General features: G+C 38.8%; 1 protein-coding gene and 1 pseudogene across 8 annotated transcripts in view; one reads left to right on the top strand and one right to left on the bottom strand.

Annotated features, from left to right (window-relative positions):
- TPST1 (tyrosylprotein sulfotransferase 1) overlaps positions 1–27008 on the bottom strand; it is a 164376-nt gene that overhangs the window by 102439 nt on the left and 34929 nt on the right. For all 8 annotated transcript variants that reach the window (XM_064593058.1, XM_064593060.1, XM_064593057.1 and 5 more), the window contains one exon: positions 14764–15709. In XM_064593058.1, the coding sequence (XP_064449128.1) occupies positions 14764–15608 (845 nt within the window). In that variant the 5' untranslated portion in view covers positions 15609–15709. The remainder of the gene's footprint in view (positions 1–14763; positions 15710–27008) is intronic.
- Positions 9125–9529, top strand: LOC123844702 (small ribosomal subunit protein eS12-like; annotated as a pseudogene).

The raw sequence follows: 27008 nt of genomic DNA, 5'->3' as shown, positions 1-27008 counted from the left end.
AGTCCACAATTCCACATTGAAATTCCTTCCCCAAAGTTCCAGTCTGAAATCCCCATTTACTAGAGCCTGCTGGTTTAGTGCTGGTGGTGCACAAGACCTTCTCTTGGCCAGCCCACAGTAACATCTTTTGGTTACTGCTGGTATGTTTGTCTGTCTGGTTTTGTGTAACAAAGGCTTAGCTAATGAGGTCCTTGAATTCTAAAGAGTCAAATGTACCACCTTCTGGCACATCTGCTTATTTTATGTCTAAAAACAATGGAGCTGGGGGGCGCCTAGGTGGCTCAGTCACTAAGTGTCTGCCTTTGGCTCAGGTCATGATCCCAGGGTCCTAGGATTGAGCCCCGCATCAGGTTCTGTGCTCAGCACGGAATCTGCTTCTCCCTCTCCCACTCCCCCTGCTCGTGTTCCCTCTCTCTGTCAAATAAATAAAATCTTTTAAAAAATAAGTAAATAAATAAATAATAAATTAAATAAAAACTACGGAGCTGGGTACACTGAATATATACAGAAATGGCAAATTTTTACGAAAACCCACCTAGAATTACAATGGCCCTGAGGGAATGTTCCAATTAGATAAGTTCATTTAAGAAGTACCCTTGAAAGCAATGGCTCCCAAATTAAACTGAATGGGATACCTATTTTAATTGGCAAGCAGAGGCTTCCAAAAGGTTCCACAATTCTGAAGTAGTTTCATTGAAAAAGTCATTGCAAAAGCCTAAAGAAAAATTAATGTGAGGGACTTAAAATAGGACGGTAACTCCCACAGCTCTCTCTTTCCTCCTGAGTACTCTTTCTACTAATCCTCTGTCTGAATTGTTTTTCCACTCTGAAAAGACTACACAACCATAAATAGTCTTCCAAGTTAATGGCCTTACAGATAACCCCATATCTACCTTCAAAGGAAGGCCCCTGTATAGAACCCTCTCAGAGTTGATGAAACTGAGGAATTTACTGGTAAACTGCTACATTATTTCTTTAAACAAACAAGGGTAACCTCTGGTAGATAACAGAGTCCACAGAAGGGATCACAGAAAAACTGACAAGCCAGTGAAGGGTGAAAATTCTTATTAGAATCCCTTCTTCTGAATTTGTCTGTAGTGCCCAGTTGAGAGAGGAAAATAAAATTGCACACTATCCCTTCCCTTCCAAATCCAAACCCATTGTTTATTGATCCTTTCTCTCTCTGGGATAGCTATTGTCTTCTTGCTCACACAAGTGGGCCTGGCTTTTTGCCTGCCTGGGACATGCAAGTTGTTGGTTCTTTTTTTTAGGCAATCTTTGGGAGTGACTGGATTTTGGGAAGGTAATATTTTTACCCTCTTTGGGGCCCTTACCCAAGTGGGGTTGGGTTATTCAATACTGCCAGAAATATTTAAAATTAAAACTCTGTACCCAGAGGGAAAGAAACCAATTGAGGATAATGTAGTTGGATAGGTGGACCAATGTATGATGTCATTTAAGTTACAACCCAATTTTTTGAGGAATTGAAAGCAACTGTCCTAATCTTGCAAATTTTTTGCAAAACAAAAGTCAGCTCCAGAGGCAATTCAAAATTCACTTATTTCTTCACCAATCCCCAAACTCCCTTATTTATCTCAAAAGGCTTGTAAATTATTGGCCTTAGGAAAGCAAAGTCCATCTTGGAGAAACTTAAATTCTTTCAGTCCCTTGGAGTTATAAACACAGCTCATAATCACCTGACTCTAAAGGAAGAAAGAAAGGGGAAAAGGTCTTTTTAAAATGCAAACTGCTAAAAGGGCTCCTAGGCTCTAGTAGTGTCCTTAAGATTAATTCCAGGGACAAATACAAATCTTAAAAATCTTCCCCACAAATATTAGTAATTATAAGGTCTTTGCATTTATCTGTTTGTGTACATGTTATAAATATGAGATACTGTGCTGCCTCCGGATAGTATTGCTAAAATTAATTTGTGAAGGGCTCTAACATTTGGTTTGAAGACAAGTGCTTATAAGGACTGGGCATTCTAAAACTTTCAAAAAGACAGAAACTAACCCAAATGTCTTTCAAGTTCATGTAATCTGAAAAAAATATTCTATATAAAAGCTAGTTTAAGGTTTATGGCTTAATGAAAATAGACATGTTTAGAGTTATCAACACCAAATATAAAATTTTATTCTACCTAAGTTTATTAGCCAAACAAATTCATATTATCTCTTACAAGATCTACCAACAAAAAAATAAATAATAGCTTGGGATAATGAGGGACGTGTCCCTCAGTCGTTAAGTGTCTGCCTTCGGCTCAGGTCAAGATCCCAGAGTCCTGGGATGGAGTCCACATTGGGCTCCTTGCTCAGCGGGAGCCTGCTTCTCCCTCTGCCTGCCACTCCCCCTGCTTGTGCGCTCTCTCGCTCTCTATTGGGACAAACAAATAAATAAAATATTTTAAAAATAAATAAAGTACTTAAAAAAAATAGCTTGGTATAATGGCTGACTTTGTCTAATGTTTAATGAGGTTTTATAGGTAATCTAAACATACTTATTTTAAAAAGTAAATAAATGTAAGCAAGACAAAAGTTTCAGCAATATTTATGTCTACTTAAATAGTTTACCCAAATCTTTCTGGTAACCTAAAACCTTAAAAGTTTTGCTAAATTAGGTTAAATGATAAGTTAAATTCTTTAAATATCTAGGTCATTTCCAAATAAGATAAAATACTATAACATTAATTACTGAACACAGGTTTAACTACTTTGAGCTTATTACAGAGAAACTAAAAGATATTCGGATGTGTTAGCGCTACACTGGAAAAATGAAAAAGGCATATGCTTCTAAAAATTATATATTTGTAAATTTGCAAATCTAAAGAATGCTGGAGGGGCGCCTGGGTGGCTCAGTCGGTTAAGCAGCTGCGTTTGGTTCGGCTCAGGTTGTGGTCCCGGGGTCCTGGGATGGAGCCCCACATCCGGCTCCATGCTCAGTGGGAGGTCTGCTTCTCCCTCTCCCACTCCCCCTGCTTGTGTTCCCTCTCTCGCTGTGTCTCTCTCTGTCAAATAAATAAAGTCTTGAAAGAAAGAAAGAAAGAAAGAAAGAAAGAAAGAAAGAAAGAAAGAAAGCAAGCAAGCAAAGCAAGAAAGAAAGCAAGCAAGCAAGCTGGAATAAAAGTTCACGATTGCTTACTTACTTGCTTTCACTAGAAATTAAGGTTTCCAAGAATTAAGAATTTTAATAAATGTAATTAATACTACTGGAAATAATAAGGGAAACAACTCTGCATGCAAGGAAAGTAGGATTTGTGTGTTTCTGATTAAGAAAAAATCTGAAAAATAGAAATAACATTTTTGTTGAAAGAAAATAATTTTGTCCTAAAATGAAACTGGCTATTTAGTTACTTATTTTTGATACTGGTTATTTAAAGTGGGAAAACTGAACAAAATCTGAATGTAAAAAAGAGAGTTGTAAAAAGTTTGTGGAAAATAAATCTTTGGAAGGAAATTTTAACGTGTGATCAAGCTGACTTTCACGCACAGCAGTAGCGACAGACTCTATAAAGATTCTGACAGGGTGCCTGGGTGGCTCAGATGGTTAAGCGTCTGCCTTCGGCTCAGGTCATGATCCCAGGGTCCTGGGATCAAGCCCCACATCAGGCTCCCTGCTCCTTGGGAGCCTGCTTCTCCCTCTGTTTCTCTCTCTCTCTCTCTCTGTCTATCATGAATAAATAAATAAAATCTTTAAAAAAAAAAAAAGATTCTGACACATGGATAAAATCCATTCAGCTTCTGTAAAAATGGCCCCTTGTTGTAACAAGGTAACAGTATGCTCCTGAATCAGAGAAATTAATATGGATAAACAATGGCTATAAATGAACAGTCAGAGCTATGGGAAAACCAAGACAGCTGTTTGGCTCTTCCTAGCATATGACAAAACCTATTTTTTGGTTTTTGTATTCCTTCACCCACCATGGTGCATTTAAGATGACTGAAATTATAAACAGACACTGGTGGGGAAACTTTTATAAAATTGTAGAAGGTCTATCAGCAATGTCTGACTTGTCAGGTCCATAATCCTGAAAAAACTGTTGTCTCTAGAGGCCTCAGACCTCCTCCCGCTGGACCCTTTGAACACCTACAGCTAGATTTTATTCAATTGCCATTTCATATGAGTTATCAAGATGTCCTTGTTATTGTATGTATGTTTTCCAGATGGTTAAAGCCTTTCTCTGCCACAAGGCTGATGCCCTCACAGTGAGGACCAAAAAAAAAAAAATTTTTTTTTAAATTGTGTTTCCCACTTGGGATATAACTTCTGTAATTTCCAGTGACTGAGGCACCCACCTCAATGGACAGATCATACAAACCTTAACAAAAACCTTACAAATTTCTTGGAATCCCATCAATATACAACCTTCTGCTGATCCCTTGTTATCTTATGAAAAGTACAAGCTACTGTAAACCTCTAACGTCTTACGTTGAAACCTATCAACAGGTTAACGAGGTCTATCTGGATCCCAATTCAAAGGTCACAGTTTAGAGCTAATGATTAGGCATTTTTGGAAACATGAGAGAAAAACAGCTCTTGAGCCCTATTGGAAAGAACCTTACCAATTGCTCCTGGCCACTGACACTGCTCTGCAAAATTAGAAGGTGTTAACCTTTAGTACACATCACCCAGCTAAAGGCTCCACATGACATCTAGCCCTATACAGACACTGGAGACCTCCAAATCAAATTACAAGGAAGAGAAGTATCCAACGTCAAGGTAAATTGCTTCCACCCACGATGGATCAAGACTTCAACAGAACATGAAACCGTTTCTCCTTTTCCTTTCCTCTCCTCTGCCACTGGCCTGGAAAGATAATGCCTTTATCTTTATCTCTCAGGCCACTGATAAGGGTGCCAACCTCTGGAATTTATAATAACTTTTTATTGCAGGCTAGAAGAAAATCTAACTTGGCCCTAACTTTTTTTTTTTTTAAGTTTTTATTTATTCATTCGAGACACAGATACAGAGAGAGAGAGAATATCAGCAGGGGGAGAAGCAGAGGGAGGGGGAGAAGCAGAGGGAGGGGGAGAAGCAGGCCCCCCACTGAGCAGGGAGCCCGATGCAGGGCTCGATCCCAGGACGCTGGGATCATGACCTAAGCCAAAGGCAGACACTTAACCATCTGAGCCACCCAGGCGCCCCTGGCCCTAACTTTCTACAAGCAAAATAAGACAACTTATTGGCTGACTCCCCTGAATTTACATCATGGCTTGAAACGACCTACCAGGAAGCTTGCAGGATTCAGGATTCACTCCTTTTGGCAGGTCCCTACTTCCTCTGTTAGGGATAAATGTAAATGAGACTATGATCAGGAACTTCTCCTTAATCCTTGAAATTGTTGCAGAATCTGCTACTAACGCAATAGCTACTCAACAAAGGTATCTTTAGACTCTGGCCAAAATTGTTCTTGATAATAGAATAGTCCTTGATTATCTTTTAGGTGAGCACATAGAGATAAAGCAAAATGTTATGAACTGTGAATGCCACACAAAGGATCAACAAAAGCTACCAGAAGTACAGAGTGGTAGCTGAGAGTGGCGCTAACGCCATAAATTCTAATCGCATCTCCCAGTTAAGCTGAGAGTCTGATCAAAAGGGGGGGTGGGGTGGGAATAACTGTTAAAAGGAAAACCACAGGCCCAAAATGATGTCACTTAGGTTAAAGCCCAAGTCAAGAAACCAAGACTTAATACCTAGTCTAATTGCAGTTTCAAACCACCAGGAATGTAACCTTTAACCAGTTGACAGAATTTCCTAGTCAATACTGAGAATTTACTGATAGACCCTTTCCACTCCCCTCAGTAAGGCAACCTTGCCTAAACAATGCATTCCTTGCTAATAAATTCCTTTCTTTTACTTTACACCCTCTGCCTTTAAAAGCCTTCCTCTTATTTAGCTCAGTGAAGCTCCCCTCTTCTTGCTAGACGGGATGCTGCCAGATTCATGAATCATTTAATAAAGCCAATTAGATCTTCAAATTTACTGTTTAATTTTGTTTTTTAATTAACGAAGTCAAACTTACACGTATTAAAACTAAGTGTTCTTAGAAACCATGATAATCCTAACTGCTTAAATTTTTTTTATCATTTCTATAAATTTTGGAGGATGTTATAATCAATTTTTTTCTTTTAATGGTTTATTTATTTGAGAGAAAGAAAAAGTGCCGTGTGCATCTGGGGGTAGGGGCAAAGGGAGAGAAAGAGAGATTCTTAAGCAGACTCCCTGCTGAGCGCAGAGCCTGATAGGGGCTTATCTCACAGCCCCGAGATCATGACCTGAGCTGAAATCAAGAGTCAGACGCTTAACCGACTGAGCCACCCAGGCACCCTGTCAATTTATCTTTTAAAAACAGTACAATTCCATGAGTTTCACTTCAATTTTGTTAAATCCAAGCAAAATTAAATGTTAACTCAACCAAAGCCACTCCACTTCTATGTATGTTAGATACCAAGGTTCCTTATGAGATTTCATTTGGAATGAGTGTCCCACAATAAGAGAAGTTTGCAAACAACTGGTCTAGGATAAAATTCAAGATCTTTCGCATAAAATATAAAGGCCCTCCAAAGCCTGGTCCCCATCAACTCTCTCAAGCTTTATTTCCCACTACTTCCTGCCTAGAAATGAACTTTCTAGTAACACCAAACTGCCTATAGTTCCTCATAAATACCACAATTTATGAGACGCTTCTCATCTTTGTGAATTTGTCCATATTTTAACTTCCAGATGACTCCTGCCTGGTTTTATTTTATTTTACTTTACATTTTAAAAATTACATTAGGCTATGGGAAACAAATGCCACATTCTGGGCCCAGTGGGACTGAGCTTGGGTGACTTTCACTACATGGTGGAAGGGCAGGGTCCATAGGTCAGGTATAACAGGGCCGAGTTGTTCCCTAGGTCCTTTTGTGCCCCTAGGTTGGGCCAGCAGTCATGCCACAAGAAGCCTGCCACCCCATCTCTTCTTTTTGGGTGCTGTAGGACTAGAGTTAGACACAGGCTGTTCCCAGGAGTAATGTCTCCTAATGGCTCATTTGGCTAAGGAAGACAAAAACATTCTGGACGGTCAAGGACAGCACTCTAGCCATGGGTCAAGCCAAGGAGCCCATTATCCTACAAGTCAAACTGAATGTTCTTCCCTTTATCTGTTGAGCTACTTATCCTTTAGGTCAATGATTCTCAACAGGAGGGGAGAAGAGGAGCATTTTGCCCCCTAGGAGGCATTTGGCAATGTCTGGAAACATTTTTGATTGTCCCAAGAGTGGGGAGGGTGTTTGCTACTGGCATCTATAGAGGCCAGGGATGCTGTTAAACATCCCACAATGTACAGGACAGCTCCCACAACAAAGAATTATCTGGCCCAAAATGTCAATAGTGCCAAGATCAAGAAACACTGCTTTATTTCTCAGTTTGATACCACATTGTCCAGGAAGGCCTTCCTAAATGCCCCAGATTACCTCTTCCTGGTTTCCTATAATACTTAGCATTGTATTGCATATGAATCTGTGTCTTCCATTAGATCATGTGTACCTTTGGGACAGAGACTGTAACACGGTGCCTGGCACACAATACATACTCAGTGAAGTAGCTATGTGTCTACCCCAATATCTAGCCTATACCTCTTAGTAAAAGAAAAAACAATTCTCAGTTGGGCACATGGTCACTTAGAATAAGAATTACATTCCCTAGCCTTTTATATATGGTCATAAGACTATGTTATAGCCAGTAGAATGAAAGAAGTGTTACGTGGAGAGTAAGGGAATGAAGGAAATTCATGGGAAATGTCCTAAAAATATATTAAATGCCTCTTATATGCCCACACTACCCCCACCCTACTACTTAGGACACAGATGATATGACTGGAGCTCCAACTTGGACCACAGGGCTGATGGAGCCAAAAACTGGAAGCAGCCTAAATGCTGGGTGACTGCAGAGCTTCTAAACCAGCCTTGGTCTGCCTTGTTTTATTTAACAGCCACTATTTTGTTTAAAACCATGGCTACTTCAGTCACTATTTTTTGCAAAGACACCTCATCTAAATTAATAATGATCTAACACCCAACTTCTGTTTTTTACCATCAAATGCCATCTTCTTCAAGGAAAGTATGAACTGTGCTTTATTTATGTTCTTGTTCTGCTTCTTCTCATTCTTCACTAACACATTCTGAAATACAATTTTTCCTCTGCTCTTTTCCTTTTGCAACCTGTTTTGCTGTCAGTTGCATTCCTTGTTTATTTAATTACCCTTCTCCAACTAAGGGTTCTCAGCTACCTATAATTTGTACAGAAGAACAGTGATTTCCACAACTACAAAGGTAGTGCTCTTAGGTAGTATTTGATTAACAACCAGATTTATAAAGCTAGGTTTATTGCCTTCACAAAGGATAAGTAACCCAAAATAATTTTTCAAAAACAAACAAAAAAATATTTATAAAATTCTTCTGGGATATTTTAATCTGAGCTAGTAGAGCTCAGGTAATCATAATTTGCATGCTATTAATTTTATACACTGTAGAAGTGATCATAATTTGTGTGAACATCGCTTGTCCTTCTCTTAACTTGCTCATAATATTCTTGCTATCCTTAAATTTAGAAAATTTTCTTTTTTTTTTTTAAAGATTTTATTTATTTATTTGACAGACAGATACATAGCAAGAAAGGGAACACATGCAGGGGGAGTGGGAGAGGGAGAAGCAGCCTTCCTGCTGAGCAGGGAGCCCGATGCAGGGCTCGATCCCAGGACCCTGGGATCATGACCTGAGCCGAAGGCAGACACTTAACGACTGAGCCACCCAGGCGCCCCAAATTTAGAAAATTTTCAAGCGGATGTTTTGTTGTATCATCCTCTGTTAATTCTGTAAGATACTATCAAAATGTTTGATTTCCAAACTAAATTCCATTTTGGAAACTAAAAAAGAAATGTAATATTCTAAATTTAGTAACTATTCTTTCTACTTAGGAGTATCTCCATTTCCAAAAGACTTTTTCTGCATTGCTTTCACCTATTTACCTTTTTAAAAAGAAAACCACAGCCTAAATGGTGTCACTTAGATTACAACAGTCCCAAGACAGTAAACCAAGACTTAACACCTCTCTTGGCCTGCCCCTGTGGAGTGGTGTGGAAGCAGAGGTCTGTGTGCACTCCAGATTCGGCTGCACCTGTAACCCACCACATGGTGGAAGACCTTGCTGCTAGAAATATAATGGCTGTTAATACTGTTTTATACAAGGTGCTGAAGCCCACCCTCAACCACAATGACCTCGCAGGTGGAATTTGCGAAGCTGCCAAAACCTCAAGACAAACAGCAAACCCATCTTCGTGTGTTTGCACCCAACTGTGATGTCAAGTTGGTGGAGGCCCTTTGTGCTCCACACCAAATCAACCTAATTAAGGTTGATGACAAGAAAGTAGGGAAATGGGTAAGCCTCTGTAAAAGTGACAGGGAGGGAAAATCCCATAAAGTGGTTGGTTGCAGTTGTATGATGACAAAGTCTCAGGCCAAGGACTGTCATTGAGGAATACTTCAAATGAAATGAACAAATAAAAAACTCGGTTTTTGTTCCTAAAAAAAAAAGTCTTAATACCCAATCTAACTGCAGTTTCACACCCCCTGAAATATAACCTTTAACGAGTCAACATGGGAATTTCCTGGTCAGCGCTAGTAAATTTATTGATAGACCCCAGCCATTTCCCTTAGGAGGGCAACCTTACCAAAAACAATGGTTTCTTTCCTAATAATTTCCTTTTTTTTTCCACTGGCTCTCTACCTTTAAAAACCTTCCCTTTTCTGTAGTCCTTTGGGGCTCCCCCACCACTTACTAGATGGGAGACACTGCCCGATTCATGAATTAATAAAGCCAATTAGATCGTTAAAATTTACTCAGTTGTATTTTTGTTATTTAATGCTTTCTTTGTTCTGGATCTGATTTCTGGTTTTCTCGGCTTTACTTACTCTAGAAGCTTCTGAGTGTCAATTATTGTATCCTTATTTGTTCTCTTGTACTTGCCACTGCTACTGTATTTTTCCTTCTAACCTATTTGTGCTTAATAGTTGTATATCTTTTGTCTGCCCCAAGGGCAGATTACTTCTCTCTGAATTGTAGTTGTGCTTCTTATATTTGCTTCTGTTTAAGGGTCACCATTATAGTGTTTTGTTTTTCTGGCTTTGCTTTTTTCACCTAGTAAACTTGTTCACTGATCCTAGGTTACTTTTTTATTTTAGTCATCCTTAAGTATACCTTGGTGCACTCTTTTGTTATTGTCACTGATGATTTTTATTTGTTCCAGGTAATTTCATTGTATCTTAATGAGTTTAAAAGCAGGAACAATGCTGTATACACTAGTAATTTCCTGAATGTACCCAGATGGAAATGACTGAAATTCCACAGAAATTCCACAATTCACGAGACAATGTTAATAAAAATAGCCTCAAACTTTATTTCCATTTCCTGCTCCAATTATTTGAGAAGCAGGCAGACAGTAGATACCATTCTCTAATCAGCAAAGTCCTACTGCATATTCAATCACTTGGAGAATTCTACTAGAATCCACCTATTTGTGTGAGGTATTTTCCTTAAAATGGAGCCCCCCCCCTCCAACCTTTCTACACAAACATTTCTTGAAAGATAAAGGCAAAAAGGCATTTAGAAATGCTTCAATCTTTTCTACTCTGTTAGTATGTAAGAAATAAATAAAGAGATCAGTGAGTTCTATATCATTTTTGGAGCCATTTTATTCAAGACTACAGCTCAATTTAATACGAAGTTGAACAGTGTGAATTTGTTAAAAGAGAACACAGGATTCAAAACATCCAAGTTACGGGCGCCTGGGTGGCTCAGTCGGTTAAGCGACTGCCTTCGGCTCAGGTCATGATCCTGGAGTCCCAGGATCGAGTCCCGCATCGGGCTCCCTGCTCGGCAGGGAGTCTGCTTCTCCCTCTGACCCTCCCCCCTCTCATGTGCTCTCTCTCTCTCTCAAATAAATAAATAAACAAAACAAAACATCAACGTTACAACTTCAATCACTGGAGAAACTAGTTCTACTATTGAACTTGAAATGACTACCTAAAAACATCAAGGATAAATAGTGTACCTAAAACTCTGTAGTTGTACCTTAATGCAGAACTAAACTTATCAGCCACCCAAAGCAATCTGTTTTCATCCCTTCCCCACTCATTAAAAACTTTGCTTTTATTTTCAGTTTTTAAAAAAGCTTAGCTTATATACAGTAGTCTCTTATGAAGATTACCTGAACCACCCCAGAATGAAAGAATGCTTTCTTCCACCAAATTCTTTCATAGAGGAACTCATATATGCTACCAGGTGATTACCTTTTGCTCCTACTGTAATTGGAACTGACCAGGGAGGCAAGAGGTACCTCTCTGACTAAAAATAACTGGAAATTCCTAAGCAAAGCAAAAAAAGCTTAACTTTCATAGTTAACAAAATAGGGCAGGTAGAACTGTGAAAGCTTTCCTTATCACCGTCTTCCAACAATTTCTACATATGTTCCTGAGCCATCTGGTGATATCTTCAAGCCTTCAAAACTGCCTAAATATTTTCAGTATTTTAGTACTAAATAATACCACAGTAAGTATTAAAATACTTAAACAATTTTCCCAGAATAAAAATATTTATAGAAAAGCAAAACACACAGATGATTGACTCTGGGCTATGAATTCCTTATGGTCATGACCTCTCAACTAACATGGAATATTTACAACTTGGTACTTACTAATGGAATAATTCTATGTTTCTGCCTTATCTCCCAGTTAGCTCTTTTTGAGAGCAGGGACTCAGTCTTAAAAGAGGCAGTACAGCCTAGATTAGACCTGCCTCAACCAATGTAGCTCTGTTTTTATCTGTTTTATTTTTTTATTTTTATTTTTTAAAGATTTTATTTATTAATTTTGACAGAGAGAGACACAGCGAGAGAGGGAACACAAGCAGAGGGAGTGGGAGAGGGAGAAGCAGGCTCTTCGCCCAGCAGGGAGCCCGACGTAGGGCTCGATCCCAGGACCCTGGGATCATGACCTGAGCTGAAGGCAGATGCTTAACGACTGAGCCACGCAGGCGCCCTGTTTTTATCTGCTGTATAATGGAATTCTGGGAAGATTTGTTTCAAAAAAAGAGTTCAATGTTGTTCTTCTGTTTTGTTTTTAGGTTTAAAAAAATACTTGTACCCACCCTAAAATTAAAAGGACTCAGAATACCAAGTGTGGGTGAAGATGCAAAGCACCTAGAACACATTCCTGTATAGTATAGCCATACATTAATGGTACAGACACTGTGGAAAACAAGTATCTGTTAAGGACATCTAAATATAGAGATATAGACATATCTTACGATCCAGCGATTCTACTCATTTGTATATACCCAAGAGAAATTAATGCTATGTTCACCAATAGTAATGTACAGGAATGATCTTAGCAACTTTATCCATAATAGCCCCAAACTGGAAACATCAAATGTCCACCAATGGAACAAAGGATAAATTGTGTTATATTTATATGCTGGAATATTACATAGTAATGAAAAAGAATCAACTGCTGCTGTTTACAATGTTATGGGTAAATCTAATGTTAAATGGAAGTAGCCAGGCAAAAAATAAGAGGCATGCTTGCATTTATATGAATTCAAAAACAAGCAAGACTGTTTCTGAATTTCATATATGACATCATAGCCCCTCTGGTGATAGAGGTCCGAACAGTGGTTACTTTTGGGTTGAGGACGATGTTAACCAAGAAGATGCATAAAGGAGCCTCCTGGGTGCTGGTAATTTTCTATATTTTTATATGAATGGTGATTATACACGTGTATACAGATGTAAACATTCATCAAATTGTACACTGAATATCTGTGCATTTAATTATAGGTATGCCTTAATTAAAACTCATATGGGGCGCCTGGGTGGCTCAGTCATTAAGCGTCTGCCTTTGGCTCAGGTCATGATCCCAGGGTCCTGGGATCGAACCCCGCATTGGGCTCCCTGCTCGCAGGGAAGCTTGCTTCTCCCTCTCCCACTCCCCCTGCTTGTGTTCCCTCTCTGTCAAAAAATAAATAAAATCTTCAAAAAAAAAAAAAAAAAAAAACAACTCATATAATACCAAGAATCTTGGAATAAGTACTGCAAGTTCTAGTCATGGTTCTGCCACGTGTGATTCTTGACAAGGCACAAAACTTCACTGGGTCTCCATTCCGCATACTAAATGCTAAGTAAGGTCTCTTCCCCTTCTAAAATCTATCTATTTGTAGTTTCTATGAATTTCCTCAGTTTTCATGTTTGCCTTAAACATAGTAATTATATATATATGTAAAATGATCTTTTCCTGATTTCCACCAAAATTTACCTTGAGCATATCATCTTAATCCCTATTTGGACAGACTGGGGGCGGGGGAGGGGGGTTAGGTCTAACAGGTTTATTTGATACTTCTAGAAGGAACCAGCATCAGAATATCTGGGCCAACATACAAGCACAAAGAGTGAAATGCTTACCTAGGAATACAGGTGATTAGAAATTAGTTATGGTCTATTATCTGGAAAGAACAATAAACTATGATGACAGTAGCTAGGGCTATAATTTTCTTTGAATCAATAAAAATAACCCAGAGCCAGTAAAGTGATCATACCTAATAATTTATAATCAATACCCTGTAAGCTAAGTGCAGAAACGCAGCTGTTCCTTTCAAATTATCTACATCAGGAATCAATACTCACTGTACAAGTTCTATACACTGAAAAAAAGAAATCAAGAAGACATTCCTTGGTAGGAGGAAGCAGGGTACCTAAGGGAGAAGTACACTGTTTTATCTTTTCTTTCTTTTTTTTACAGGGGGTACATATTACTTTTATAAATGGAAAAAAATAAAATAGAGCTTATTTACACCCAACTTTTCCCTATAAGGAGATGCTACCTGAACCTAACAGTAGTTTCACTTTTATATCCTTGTTCTAGCTAGGTATGTAAGTCATCAAATCACGTTGTCAGATCAAGTCAGGGCACCTCAGTCACCACTTCATAAGAAAGGGGAAAAAAACGCAATGATATTAGAAGTATTTGAATCTAAGGAACTTCCTGTATGGATTAGGGATTAAGCTTCTCAATTGTGGAGTTCTCTACCCTTTTGTAAAAATTAAGATCCATCAGATGACAAAAGAAGTACTACATGTCATAAAATGTTACGGAAAACAGCGCTAGCCCATTGAGACCAAGGCATGGATTCTAATTCTGGCCTTTCCATCTAAATTTGAGTGAATCATTTTTACTTTCTGATTCAGTCTTCCTACCTGTAAAATGAGGGACTAGGTTAGATAATCTTAGTCTTTATTTTTCTCTATCACTGAAAATTCCTAAATGCTTAGAATTCACCACTTGCTTACCAACATGTGAGATGCTTCTCACATTAACCTTAATCCACACAAAAGCCAACTATATTAATAAAAATATCTAGAAATTAGAAATAAGGAGTCACAAGATTGAATGATGGACATTAAGGCCTAAGGTTTGTGAAAAGACCTTTCACTGCTATAAATTGGGTTTGCTTTCATCAAAAAAATAAAAAGGAACAATTCATAAATATACAAATGAATTAAATAAATGAAAGGGTCTATAATGAACTGGCTAGAGAATTTTTTTAAAACTCACTGATGAAGTTATATCTATTCCAAAAAAGAGCTATAGTTTACACACACACACACACACACACACACACCCCTTTATTACCTGAAGATAGGGTAAAAAAACAACAACAACAACATCTACTCACTTTGACAGAGATACTCCTCCAGCTTTCCCAATCATCTCCTCATGATGTAATACTGAGTGGTTCCACGGAATATGAAGGAACTTTAAGAGTGTTCTCATCCACCGTTCAGGATGCAAGACAAGTTGTTCATAGTGAACTAACATGCATTTTTTATAGCCAACCTCCATACACTGGTTATACATGGTCTCTATGGCACGATTCCACTTGGTCAAACAGTCTCTATAGCTGTTCAGGTCAAACCCAGCTATAGTAACTTTCCGAGAAATCATTGAATGTACTGATGCCCGGCCATCTCGGACCATCAGGAGAAATTTGGCATTGGGGAATAACCTAGCAAGGTAAGTTAAGGATTTCAGGGCAAAAGGATCTTTATTACATAAATAAGGAGCTGGTTCCCCATGTTTAACAATAATTTCTAGTAGGAAGGCTTGCATGGCGGAATCCAGCACTTCATCGGTGACACCAGCCTCATCCAAGCGTATTTTCTCTTTACTTGACCGTGACCACATCTGCTTCAGGGCCAGGATTCGGGGAATCACCCTGGTTTCCTCTCCACAGCGAATATCGGGGTGTGCATCTAGCATGGCCCTCATGAGTGTGGTTCCACTCCGAGGCACACCTCCAATAAATATTAAAGGCATATCTTTGTGATAGGCAAAGGTTTTATTGGCTTTGATGTCCAGGCCAGTTCGCACAGTGGTCTTTGTGCTCTCCAATTTGAGAGGCTGGCTACGTTCTTCTATTCGGTGATGGCATTCCATGGCGTGTTGGCCCAAGTAAAACACAGTCACAGAACTGATCACCAGACATGCCAATAGTAAGTTCTGCTTCAGTTTTCCAACCATCTTGATGTGGTTATCTTGTTATTAAACAGATAGTCTGCTCAAAATAATTTTCAGAAAATGTTCAGGCCATGGAGATTCTACTGAAGAAAGAGGATCAACATCTAATGGGAAAAGGAAAAAGTTACTTTATCATCACATTAAGATTGTTTACAAAAAAAAGAAGATTGTTTACAACTTAGTCATCAGTGATCACCATTACATTTTCGCTAGAAAGAAGCTGAAGCAATCCTAGATACTGTGATATTCTTAGAACACAAGTATACACAAATGCAAGCAAAAACAAATCATTTCTAATCAGAAACAGCTTTTCTTAATGTAACAATTCTATGTACCTTGCACAGAATGGAAAAATAAAAACTATTTCTATCAGTGAGTCATGAAAATATTTAATACGCCCAAATATGTTTGGAGTCTAACCCAAGGCTCATCACTGATACTCACATTTGCTTCACCCCTAAGAAGTCATTATCTCTACATTCTACTCTAAAGAGAAATTTCAGAAGAAATATACAACTCCCAAAACTTTAACAAAGATTGAGTTTATCCCGCAAGTTATTTATTTAGATACTATAGGCCAGATACTTGGGCTTGGCTGAGGATAAGCTTTGAAAAAGACAGCAGTGCAGTGACCTCTGCTCTCAGGAAACAAAGTCTCATGAACGGACAGATACGCAAACAATGACAAAATGCAATCATTGCCTTAGTAGAAATAAGCCAACGGGACAATGAGAGTATAATGAAAAGAAGCACATAAGTCTACCAGAGGAAGCTATAAAAGCCTATAGAAAATAAGAGGAAGGGGTACTCTAAGCAGTAGGAACTTGTGTGCAAGTTCCTGCACACAATGACATGACAGAACACTGAACAAGAGGGAGGGGTACTCTAAGCACTAGGAACTTGCACAATGACATGACAGAACACAGCATATTTAGGTGACAAGAAGTAGTTCAGGAGAGCTGGTGAATAGTGTGTAAAGACAATTATGCATATGTGTCTGTGATCTAGCCTTCAGAAGGACAGATAAGATTTAGACACACAGTTTTCTAAGCTGAAGATACACATGACCAAAGATGTGGATGTGTAGAAGCAAGGACATGTATGTAAAATACATACACTATGTAAAATATACATATTATATGTCTATGTAAAATACACATATTATGCAAACACTAGTTTAGCTGGAGCTAGGATACATACTATGAAGCAGACAGCAATCAGACTACACCTAGACTAAAAAAATGTACCCTGAATCCTCAGTTCAGAGGTGGGATAGTTAATTTTATGTGTCAACTTGGCTAGGCTATGGAGCCCTGTGTTTGTCAAACACCAAACACTAGTTTAGTCTAGATGTTGCTGGGAAGCCATTTTTTAGATGATTAACAATTAAATAAAAAAATAAATTAACAGACTCTGATTAAAGCAGATTAGCCTTCATAAGATGAGTAGGTCTCGTCCAACAACTGAAGTCCTTAAGAGAAAAGACATGGTTCCTGAAGAAAAAGGAATTATCTTCAAGACAGCAATGTGGAAATTCTACCTGAATTTCCAGCTTTCTACCCTGCAGAATTTGGACTCAAGGTTAACATCAACTTTTATCTGCTGGACTGCTCTATGGATTTTTAAAATGCCAGCACCTCAACCACAGGAGCTAATTCCTTAAAAATTCCATAGGTCTCCTGACTGATAGTAAGTACACCTGGGGAAATGACTAGCTATACTAAAAAAAGAATACCTTCTGAGAGGCAGAACATCGAGCTATGGACTAGTGAGAGGGTACGCAATTCTCCCCCAAAACCAATTGAAAGCAGGATGAAACTGACGACCCTTTCGGTCCTCTGGAAATCAAAGGAATACAACAACCTAAGCAGCATTTATGCTTGAAAACTGCTAAATGTTGAGTAAGAGCAATGAGAGTCTGTGGCATTCTTGCCTAAGACGATTCCCACTCCATCATCCACCTACTCAGCAGGACAGAGGTTCTGCAGAGCAAGGCCAGGCAGGGCAAACTATGAATAATGGTGGCTTTGCTGCCAGGATCAAAGGGAGATCACTCATTTTGGAGTGGTGAGTAACACACATGCTCCGCTGTGCTCTCAGCGTAAGTGATGTTCCAGGCGGCAGGTGAGCGGGCAGGACGAACAGCTCTAGCAGTCTCAGGGTGCAGTCGTGACTGGCAAGCTCACTGCCAACTCAGAGATGCATGGAGGCAAAGAGGAGACATGAAACGAATGAGAGGAAAGTAAACACCAGTGCAGATCTGAAAATGCCCTGAACTTTGAATGTGCTCCTCTACCCACATGCAGATGCACTGGCAGATGAAAAGTCGTACTATCTCAAGACGTTTGAGCACAACCACTGTCCATTAACCTATGCTGACAGGAAGGCAACCCCTAGAAAGCCATGCTTAAAAATGAAGACAATTTTAAGTGTGTGTGTTTGTGTGTATCTGAGCAGCTGCATCAGCATACAATTATATGAAATGTCCACACAAGGTGAATTTATAGAGACAGCAGAGGGTGGAAGCAGGAATTTAATGACAAACAGGCATGAAGTGACTTTTTGCAGTAATGGAAATGTTCTAAAACTGGACTGTCGTGATAGTTACACAACTCTATAAAATCTACTAAAAATCACTGAATTGGACCCTTACAATGGGAAATCTTTCTTTTTTAAGATTTTTAAAAATTTATTTGACAGAAAGAGACACAGTAAGAGAGGGAACACAAGCAGGGTGGGTGGGGGAGGGAGAAGCAGGCCCACGGCTGAGCAGGGAGCTGATGTGGGGCCCGATACCAGGACCCTGGGATCATGACCTGAGCCAAAGGCAGCCACCCAATGACTGAGCCACGCAGGCAGCCCCAATAATGTTTCTGATCAAATATTATTTAGTGGTGATAAATTCAGTGGTAATAGGAATACATTCAATAAATAATGGGTTTTACTGAGAAGAGCAAAGAAATTATCCTAGAAAAATTATCTCATGTTTTCCATTTTATGAATGCTGAGATGAAATAAAAATTCATTTAAGTCTGAACAAAACAGAACTTACTTAGTGAAGCAAAGAGAAGTGCTCTTAGGGAAGCAATTAAATAATGGTTGGTTTCATTTTATTTTATTTTTTATTTATTTATTTATTTATTTTTAGATTTTTATTTATTTATTTGAGAAAGAGAATGAGACAGAGAGAGAGAGCATGAGAGGGGGGAGGATCAGAGGGAGAAGCAGACCCCCTGCTGAGCAGGGAGTCCGATGCGGGACTCGATCCCGGGACTCCAGGATCACGACCTGAGCCGAAGGCAGCAGCTTAACCAACTGAGCCACCCAGGCGCCCCGGTTTCATTTTAGATAGTTATACAGGAATGATTCCTCTAGCACATTTCATTTGTGGGGTAGCAGATGCATAATGCATGTTGCATGAGAGAAGAACAGTAATCACTAAGAAATCACTCGGAAAATGGCAAAGCTTTTTGGTAAAATTTAGTACTATATGTATTTTAAATTACATTTAACTTACTAACCTCTGACCTCAACATGTGATAAATAAATGAGTCTTCTTTCAAAAATTACCTGAGCAACAATTTTAAAATTCAATTGTACAGGGGCGCCTGAGTGGCTCAGTCATTAAGCGTCTGCCTTAGGCTCAGGTCATGATCCCAGGGTTCTGGGATGGAGCCCCACGTTGGGCTCCCTGCTCCGAGGGAAGCCTGCTTCTCCCGCTCCCACTCCCCCTGCTTGTGTTCCCTCTCTTGCTGTCTCTCTGTCAAATAAATAAATAGGGCGCCTAGGTGTCTCAGTTGGTTAAGCGACTGCCTTCGGCTCAGGTCATGATCCTGGAGTCCCCGGGATCAAGTCCCGCATCGGGCTCCCTGCTCGGCAGGGAGTCTGCTTCTCCCTCTGACCCTCCTCCCTCTCATGCTCTCTGTCTCTCATTCTCTCTCTCTCTCAAATAAATAAAATCTTTAAAAAAATAAAAAAATAAATAAAATCTTAAAAAAAATAAAATTCAATTGTACAAAAACAAGGTATTAATAAACCAAATCTTCCCCAAGCACATATGAGATACAAAATATTCACCAAGCAAAAGCTAACATGATAAAACCACTTTACTATAGCAACCAATAGTATCTGACAACTTTGCGTTAAAATATCCCAAATTCTCAGTAAAATACATAAAAAGACAAAAACTGGAAATATATTAACATGAAACGTAAAATCATCTTAATGGCTGCATAATACTTTACTGGAAGGATCTATAACCAAGCTCATGTGAGTTTGCTCCTTGGTGAGTTACAGGTAGAGACTACACCAAAAGTGGAGTTGTCAAACAAAGGTAACTGTTTGTAGCAAATAAGATCATGAAGAATAACTTCCAAAGCAGTGAATCCCTGAGCAGGGGTGAGTGGGTGCCTTTTATTTACGGTTAGAACAAATATTCAGAAAGGGAAGCTCTGTCATCACTTATAAAGGTGGGCATAAGGTTGCACTCTCTTACTTAGAAAACAGGCCTATACATACATCCTATGTTATGTTACTGAAGCTTGTGCTCCTCCTAGGATGGAAGACTTTAACATTCAAGGAAGCAGAGGTAACTGTCAAAGGGGCTATGGGCATGTTCTGAGATCTTGTATAAACTGGATGGGGTTTGGGGCTCCTTATCTCAGGAAAGGAATGTAAGGCTTTGCTTGCTCATGAAACAGAACTGGAATTTTTATCACTGATTTATTGTCTCTGATATGGTTAGGCTATTTCCTGGCCTGGGAGAGACTTAGTTTTTGCATTCCCTTTGTCCAGTTAAAATTCTTAACTACTGGGGCGCCTGGGTGGCGTAGTCAGTTAAGTGTCAGACTCTTGGTTTTGGCTCAGGTCATGATCTCAGGGTCGTGAGATCGAGCCCTGCACTGGGCTCCGGGCTCAGCACAGAGTCAGCCTTAGAGTCTCTCTCCTTCTCCCTCTGCCCCTTCCACTTGTGCTCACTCTTGCTCTCTCTCTAAAATACATAAATCTTAAAAAAAAACAAAAAAAACAAAAAAACAAAACTTTAACTACTTAGGTTTTTGCATTTTTTGTAATTCTGACCACCAAGAAAGTTCTGCAAGAAGTGTGCTTGGACAAGTAGGGCATAGATCACTGGGTGGGGGTGGCGGGGGGGGGGGGGCGTTGTGGCGGGCTTAAAATGGCCTCTCAGTGTCACAAAGGTCTTATCTTTCTTTTTCTGGGGACCCCGAACTCTCTCTGCTTACAGATATACCAACATTTATTTGGCTAATTCTCTATTATTTATGTTTTTAAACTTTCATGACTATGAGTAACACGGTAATAAATATTCTTGTAATAACAAACATCTTTACACATGATTATTTTCTTAGGCTAAATTTTTTTTTTAAAGACTTTATTTATTTATTTGACAGAAAGAGACACAGCAAGAGAGGGAACACAAGCATGGGGAGTGGGAAAGGGAGAGGGAGAAGCAGGCTTCCCACCGAGCAGGGAGCCCGATGCAAGGCTCCATCCCAGGACCCTGGGATCATGACCTGAGCCGAAGACAGATGCTTAACAACTGAGCCACCCAGGCTCCCCCTTAAGCTAAATTTTTAAAAGAGAAATTGCTAGGTCAAAGTGTGTGGAATATTGAGTGTGGGATATGCTTGATTTTAAAGCATTTAATACATTTTTGATTCATATCCTTCTCATACCCTACATCCAAATCTGATAAAGATTCTATTGGCTCTATCTTCAAAATATAATCACAATCTGACCACTTCTCAACACTTCATTTGCACCACCAGCATCTCGTACCAGGATTATGGGAAAAGTATCCTTACTTCTGCTCCTGCCCCCTAGAGACTATTCTCCACTCAATAGTCAGAGGGATCTTTTTAGAATTTAGTCAGAACACATCATTCCTCTGCTCACAGCCCAGGATTGTTTTTCAAAATAGTCTTGAAAAGGCTTAAGACATCCAACACTAAATCTTTGTTAAATTTCTCTTTTTCTACTGATTTTGTCAAGAAATCTCTATAGGCATCAAAAACAACACTGACAGAGGTCAGGACAATATATCTTCTTGTTTAAAGTAATTGAGGGGTGCCTGGGTGGCTGGGTTGTTAAGCATCTGCCTTCGGCTCAGGTCATGATCCCAGGGTCCTGGGATGGAGCCCCACGTCAGGCTCTCTACTCCGTGGGAAGCCTGCTTCTCCCTCTCCCACTCCCCCTGCTTGTGTCCCTGCTCTTGTTGTCTCTCTCTCCCGGTCAGATAAAAAAATTTTTAAAAATTAAAAAAAAATTTAAAAACAATAAAGTAATTGAGAAGACACCTCTTTTTTTTTTTTCTTCTCCCTCTCCCTCTGCCCCTGCTTGTGTTCCTTCTCTCACTGTGTCTCTCTCTGTCAGATAAATAAAATCTTTAAAAAAAAAGAGAGAGAGAAGATACCTCTTAACAGAAGTTTCATAAGGACTAAAATGAAGGCCAAGTCCTTCTTTACTAAGGGATGATGTGGGGGAACAAAGCCTTACCACATACCCAAGCATACTTGATAACTGTGTCAACACAATTTGGATTTTTTTCAAATTTTCATTTTTATTATATTTTAAATATTGTCTTCCCTAACACATTAGGGAGAAAAGAAGTATGTTCTACATCCCCTTCAAGATGTTTGAAATCAAGTAAGATGGTGGTCAAAGACTTTTTAAGGGATATTAAAAATGAAAAGAAAGGGATTTTGGCTTTCCCAGAAACATTCTCATACTTTTCACTAAGCTTATGAAGCCTATTTTTCCCTCTGTGCATGTTTCTTAATTTGAAGAATCACAGAATCAGACAGCATCAGTGCTAGGAGGGGCCTTTAGATCATTTGACCCAATGCTCTCATTTTATAGATACACAAACAGAGGACCTAATAGCACATTTTCCTCACTGCTTCTCTAAATCTTACCCATTCTTCAAAGGTCGCTTTTAATTTTATCCTGTACATTTTATTTACTCCAAAGATTTTAAGCTCAGAAATTCAGAGTCCTCGTCTGGGTTTCATCCCCTACCACAGCATGTGTAACAGGGCATGAGGTCACATTGTACACTGAGTCTTCAAAAAGCATCAGTAAACCAACCAAACTGGGAAGTACATTGCTCTAGAAAAGAGACACTGTGAAAATGAGGTCTCTACTCACACCTTGATATGAATTCTCCGCATTCTTTTTTAAAAAATAGCCCTATAATTTAAGTAGAAAGTACAGCAAAAGCTAGTCTGATCATTACCCGTATATATTCAACCACTGTGCACATGCACGCACGCACACACATACACACACACAGACACACAAAAGTACATGCACATGCACCCCCCCCACACACACAGGCCTTTGTCCATTACCTAAAACTCTATTTCGCTAATTTTCAAACTAGCAGTATCAATATTTTTCAACTGGGACATTTACAGAGCTGAGGCTGAGCTAGAAGAGAACACTAAAAAGTTCAGTCTCATTTTTATCTCCAGCGGAAAGAAAAAGCATTAAACACTGCAACAAACATATCTGAGAAATCACTATTAATAGGACTGTTTCTCAGCAAGCTAAATGAAAGACTCTCAGAAATGAAAGACTCTCTAGAGAGTGTTGACGTTATACTTCCCTACTTAGATCTTTACAAATTTTATAAAGATTTCTAATCAAAAACAGTTATCAGTCAACAGAAGTAGGGTTATAGAGGTCAGTAGTCAGAAAAGCTGTGCCAAACACTCAGTGCATACACACAGGCCCAGGCATGAGCACTCATGAGCACATACATCCCACCCTGCTTTTATAATCAGGAAAGTGGCCATGTGCTGGGTCCAAAGAGATATTGAGCAAATGTCCTAGGAAAAGATAAATTAAACAAAATAACAACCGCCCAAAAACTTTCTTTACAGTGTTAACTTGTTCGCTCCTTTCTTCTTATGCCTATTCAGGATATCAACCAATACAGCAAGTAGCAACAGCCAATGCCACTTTGCCTGCTGTCTAAAGTCTGCTCCATAATGGGTTTCTCTATTCTCTAAGTTTTTTAGTAAAAGGAAACATAATTATATCAAGCCTTTAAGTTTGCCAATTACTATGTGGCCAGGGGCTCATTTAAATTACAGCTTTGCCATTCTGCAGAAACTTCCAGTAAGCAAACCACTGTTGCAAGACCAATTCTTATGTCAGCTCATAGAGTACCAAAATGGGAACAGGTTTTTCTTGCCATACATTGGGGTCTGCCACTAGAACCACTGACAACACATGGCAAATGGCAAAAAGAATATAGCATACACAGCTGATGATCTTTGGGAAGTCTACTGGAACCCACCTTTTTAAAGAAGCAGTGTTCTGGGATTTTGTTTTCAAGAAACCCCATGGTTAAGAGGGAAAAAAGCCAGTCAAATACAAAGAACTGGACCTAATGTCTATGACATAAATAAACAGAAGAGCACAAATTAAACTCAAACATAACATTTTCAATGGTTCAAGTGAAATAAAATAATGTCTGGGAATTGCTTCAAAAATATCTGACAGCAGGGGCGGCTGGGTGGCCCAGTCATTAAGCGTCTGCCTTCGGCTCAGGTCATGATCCCAGGGTCCTGGGATGGAGCCCTGCATCGGGCTCCCTGCTTATAACTCTCCCACTCCCCCTGCTTGTGTTCCTGCTCTCGCTATCTCTCTGTCAAATAAATAAAATCTTGAAAAAAAAATATCTGACAGCAGATGTATGAGTGGGGAGGGGAGTTATATATGAAATTAGATGGCTATGAGTTAATAACTACTAAAGCTGAGTGATGGGTACTTGAGGATTCAATATCATTTTCTCTATTTTTGGATATGATTGAAAATTTTCATAGTAAATGGTAAAATGAAGTAAAACAGAATATAATGTTTAAGTTGCCAAATTCCAACCATCTCAGATCTGTAAATCAGAGTCATTGTAGGCCAACCATTCTTCTTCTAGATTCTTCACTCATGTTTCTCACCTATGTAAACTACCCTTGAGAGGGAACACACACACACACACACACAAAAGCAAACTGCCTCAAATTACATACTTTCATTCAATAACTCAATTATACAATGTTTCTACTAATCTCCTAACTTTTAGAATTAAAAGGAGAAAAGAAGCTGGCATTGAATGTAAAAAAAAAAAAAAGCCTAGTGTATTAGACCTCGACTTTAATATAAAATCCATTATTTTGAACCTATGACACTAAATCACTAGCATCAGTTTCTTCATCCGTTAAATGGGGATAATGATGATGAAATTCTTTTTCGCACTTAGAGTAGAAAAAAGAAGTGCACAAACATAAAAAAACTCCTGCAAGTTCTCTTTTCTTTCACAATGCTGCTAGGATAGTCTAGTGGATAATGTGTTAAAGGGCTTTTAAAGAACAGAGGCCTGAAACGAGATGAACCCAAGGAGGTCCACACCAAGGCACACAATAATTAAAATGGCAAAAATTAAAAGATAAAGAGAGAATCTTAAAAGCAACAAGAGAAAAGCAGTTACATACAAGGGAAACCCCATAAGGCAATCAGTTGATTTTTTAGCAGGAACTTTGCTGGCCAGAAGGGAGTGGTATGATATATTCTAAATGTTGAAAGGAAAAACCTACAACCAAGAATACTTTACCTGGCAAGGTTATCATGTAGAACTAAAGGAGAGAGAATGATTTTCCCAGAAAAAAAAATTAAAGGAGTTCATCACCACTAAAGCAGCCTTACAAGAAGTATTAAAGGGAATGCTTTGAATGGAAAGAAAAGGCCATAATCATAATTAAGAAAATTGGGAAAAGAAAAATTTCAAAGGTAAAAACAAACACAATAAAAGTAGTAAATTGATCACTTACTAAATCAGTATGGAGTTTGAACCACAAAAGTAGTAAAATCAATCATATCTCCATAAGTTAATAAACTAATAAATTGTCAAGGAAGACACAAAATAAAAAAATGTAAAATATATACATGAAACATGGAGGGAGTAAGTTTAGTGCTTTCAGAATGGTCGAACTTAAGCCACAATCAACCTAATACAGACTACTACACACATAAGATGTTATATATGAACCCAGTGGTAACCACAAATCAAGACACACAAAAAACCAAGAGAAAGAAATCCAATCGTAACACTAAAGAGAGCCATCAAACCACAAGGGAAGAAAGCAAGAGAAGACTGGAACAGAGAAAACTACAAGATCCATCTATATGCTGCTTACAAGAGACTCACTTCAGACCTAAAGACACAGACTGAAAGTGAAGAGAGAAAAAGATGTTCCATGCAAATGGAAGTGAAAAAAAGCTGTGGTAGAAACACTTAAATAAGACAAATTAGACTTTAAAACAAACACTTTAGCAACAAAGAAGAGCATTACATAAAAATGAAGGTATCAATCCAACAAGAATATATAGCATCCAACACTGAAGCATCTAAATAATTAAGCAAATATTAATAGACATAAAGGAAGAAACTAACAGGAATACAAGAATAGTAGGGGATTTTAACACTCCATTTTCATCAATGGAAAGATCATACAGGCAGAAAATCAATAAGGAAAAAGTGGCTTTGAATGATACATTAGACCAGAAGGACTTAATAGACACACACAGAACATTCCATCCAAAGACAGCAGAATACACACATTCTTTTCAAGTGCACCTGGAACATTCTCTAGGATAAATCATGTTAGGCCACAAAACAAGTCTCAATTAATTTTAGAAGACTGAAACAATATCGAGCATGTTTTCCAACCACAATGGTATGAAACTAGAAATCAACCACAAGAAAAGAACAAGAAAGAAACACAACCACATGGAGGCTTAACAACATGCTACTAAACAACCAATAGGTCAATGAAGAAATCAGAGGAAATAAAAAATACATACAAATAAAAATGGAAACACAATGGTCCAAGCAAAAGCAGTTTTTTTGGGTTTTTTTTAAAAGATTTTATTTATTTGACAGAGAGAGACACAGAGAGAGAGGGAACACAAGCAGGGGGAGTGGGACAGGGAGAAGCAGGCTTTCTGCTGAGCAGGGAGCCCAATGCGGGGCTCAAACCCAGGGCTCTGGGATCATGACCTGAGCCGAAGGCAGATGCTTAATGACTGAGCCACCCAGGCGCCCCCAAGCAAAAGCAGTTCTAAGAGGAAAATTTACAGCAGTACAGGCCTACCTCAAGAAACAAGAAAAATCTCAAATAAGCAATCAAAACTTACACCTAAAGAATTAGGGGAGAAAAAAAAACAACAAACAAAGCCCAAAGTTAATATAAGGAAGGAAATAATAAACAGCAAAAGTAATTAAATCAAGACAAAAAACCCACAAAAGATCAATGAAATGAAGAGCTGGTTCTTTGAAAAGGTAAGCAAAATTGATAAACCTTTAGCCAGACTCTTCAAGTA

The sequence above is a fragment of the Mirounga angustirostris genome, unplaced genomic scaffold (assembly GCF_029215605.1).
Source record: "Mirounga angustirostris isolate CCGP_5_RB_7025 unplaced genomic scaffold, mMirAng1.0.hap1 SCAF_5, whole genome shotgun sequence".
Lineage (NCBI taxonomy): Eukaryota > Metazoa > Chordata > Mammalia > Carnivora > Phocidae > Mirounga > Mirounga angustirostris.
This window is presented reverse-complemented; position numbering and strand designations above follow the sequence as displayed.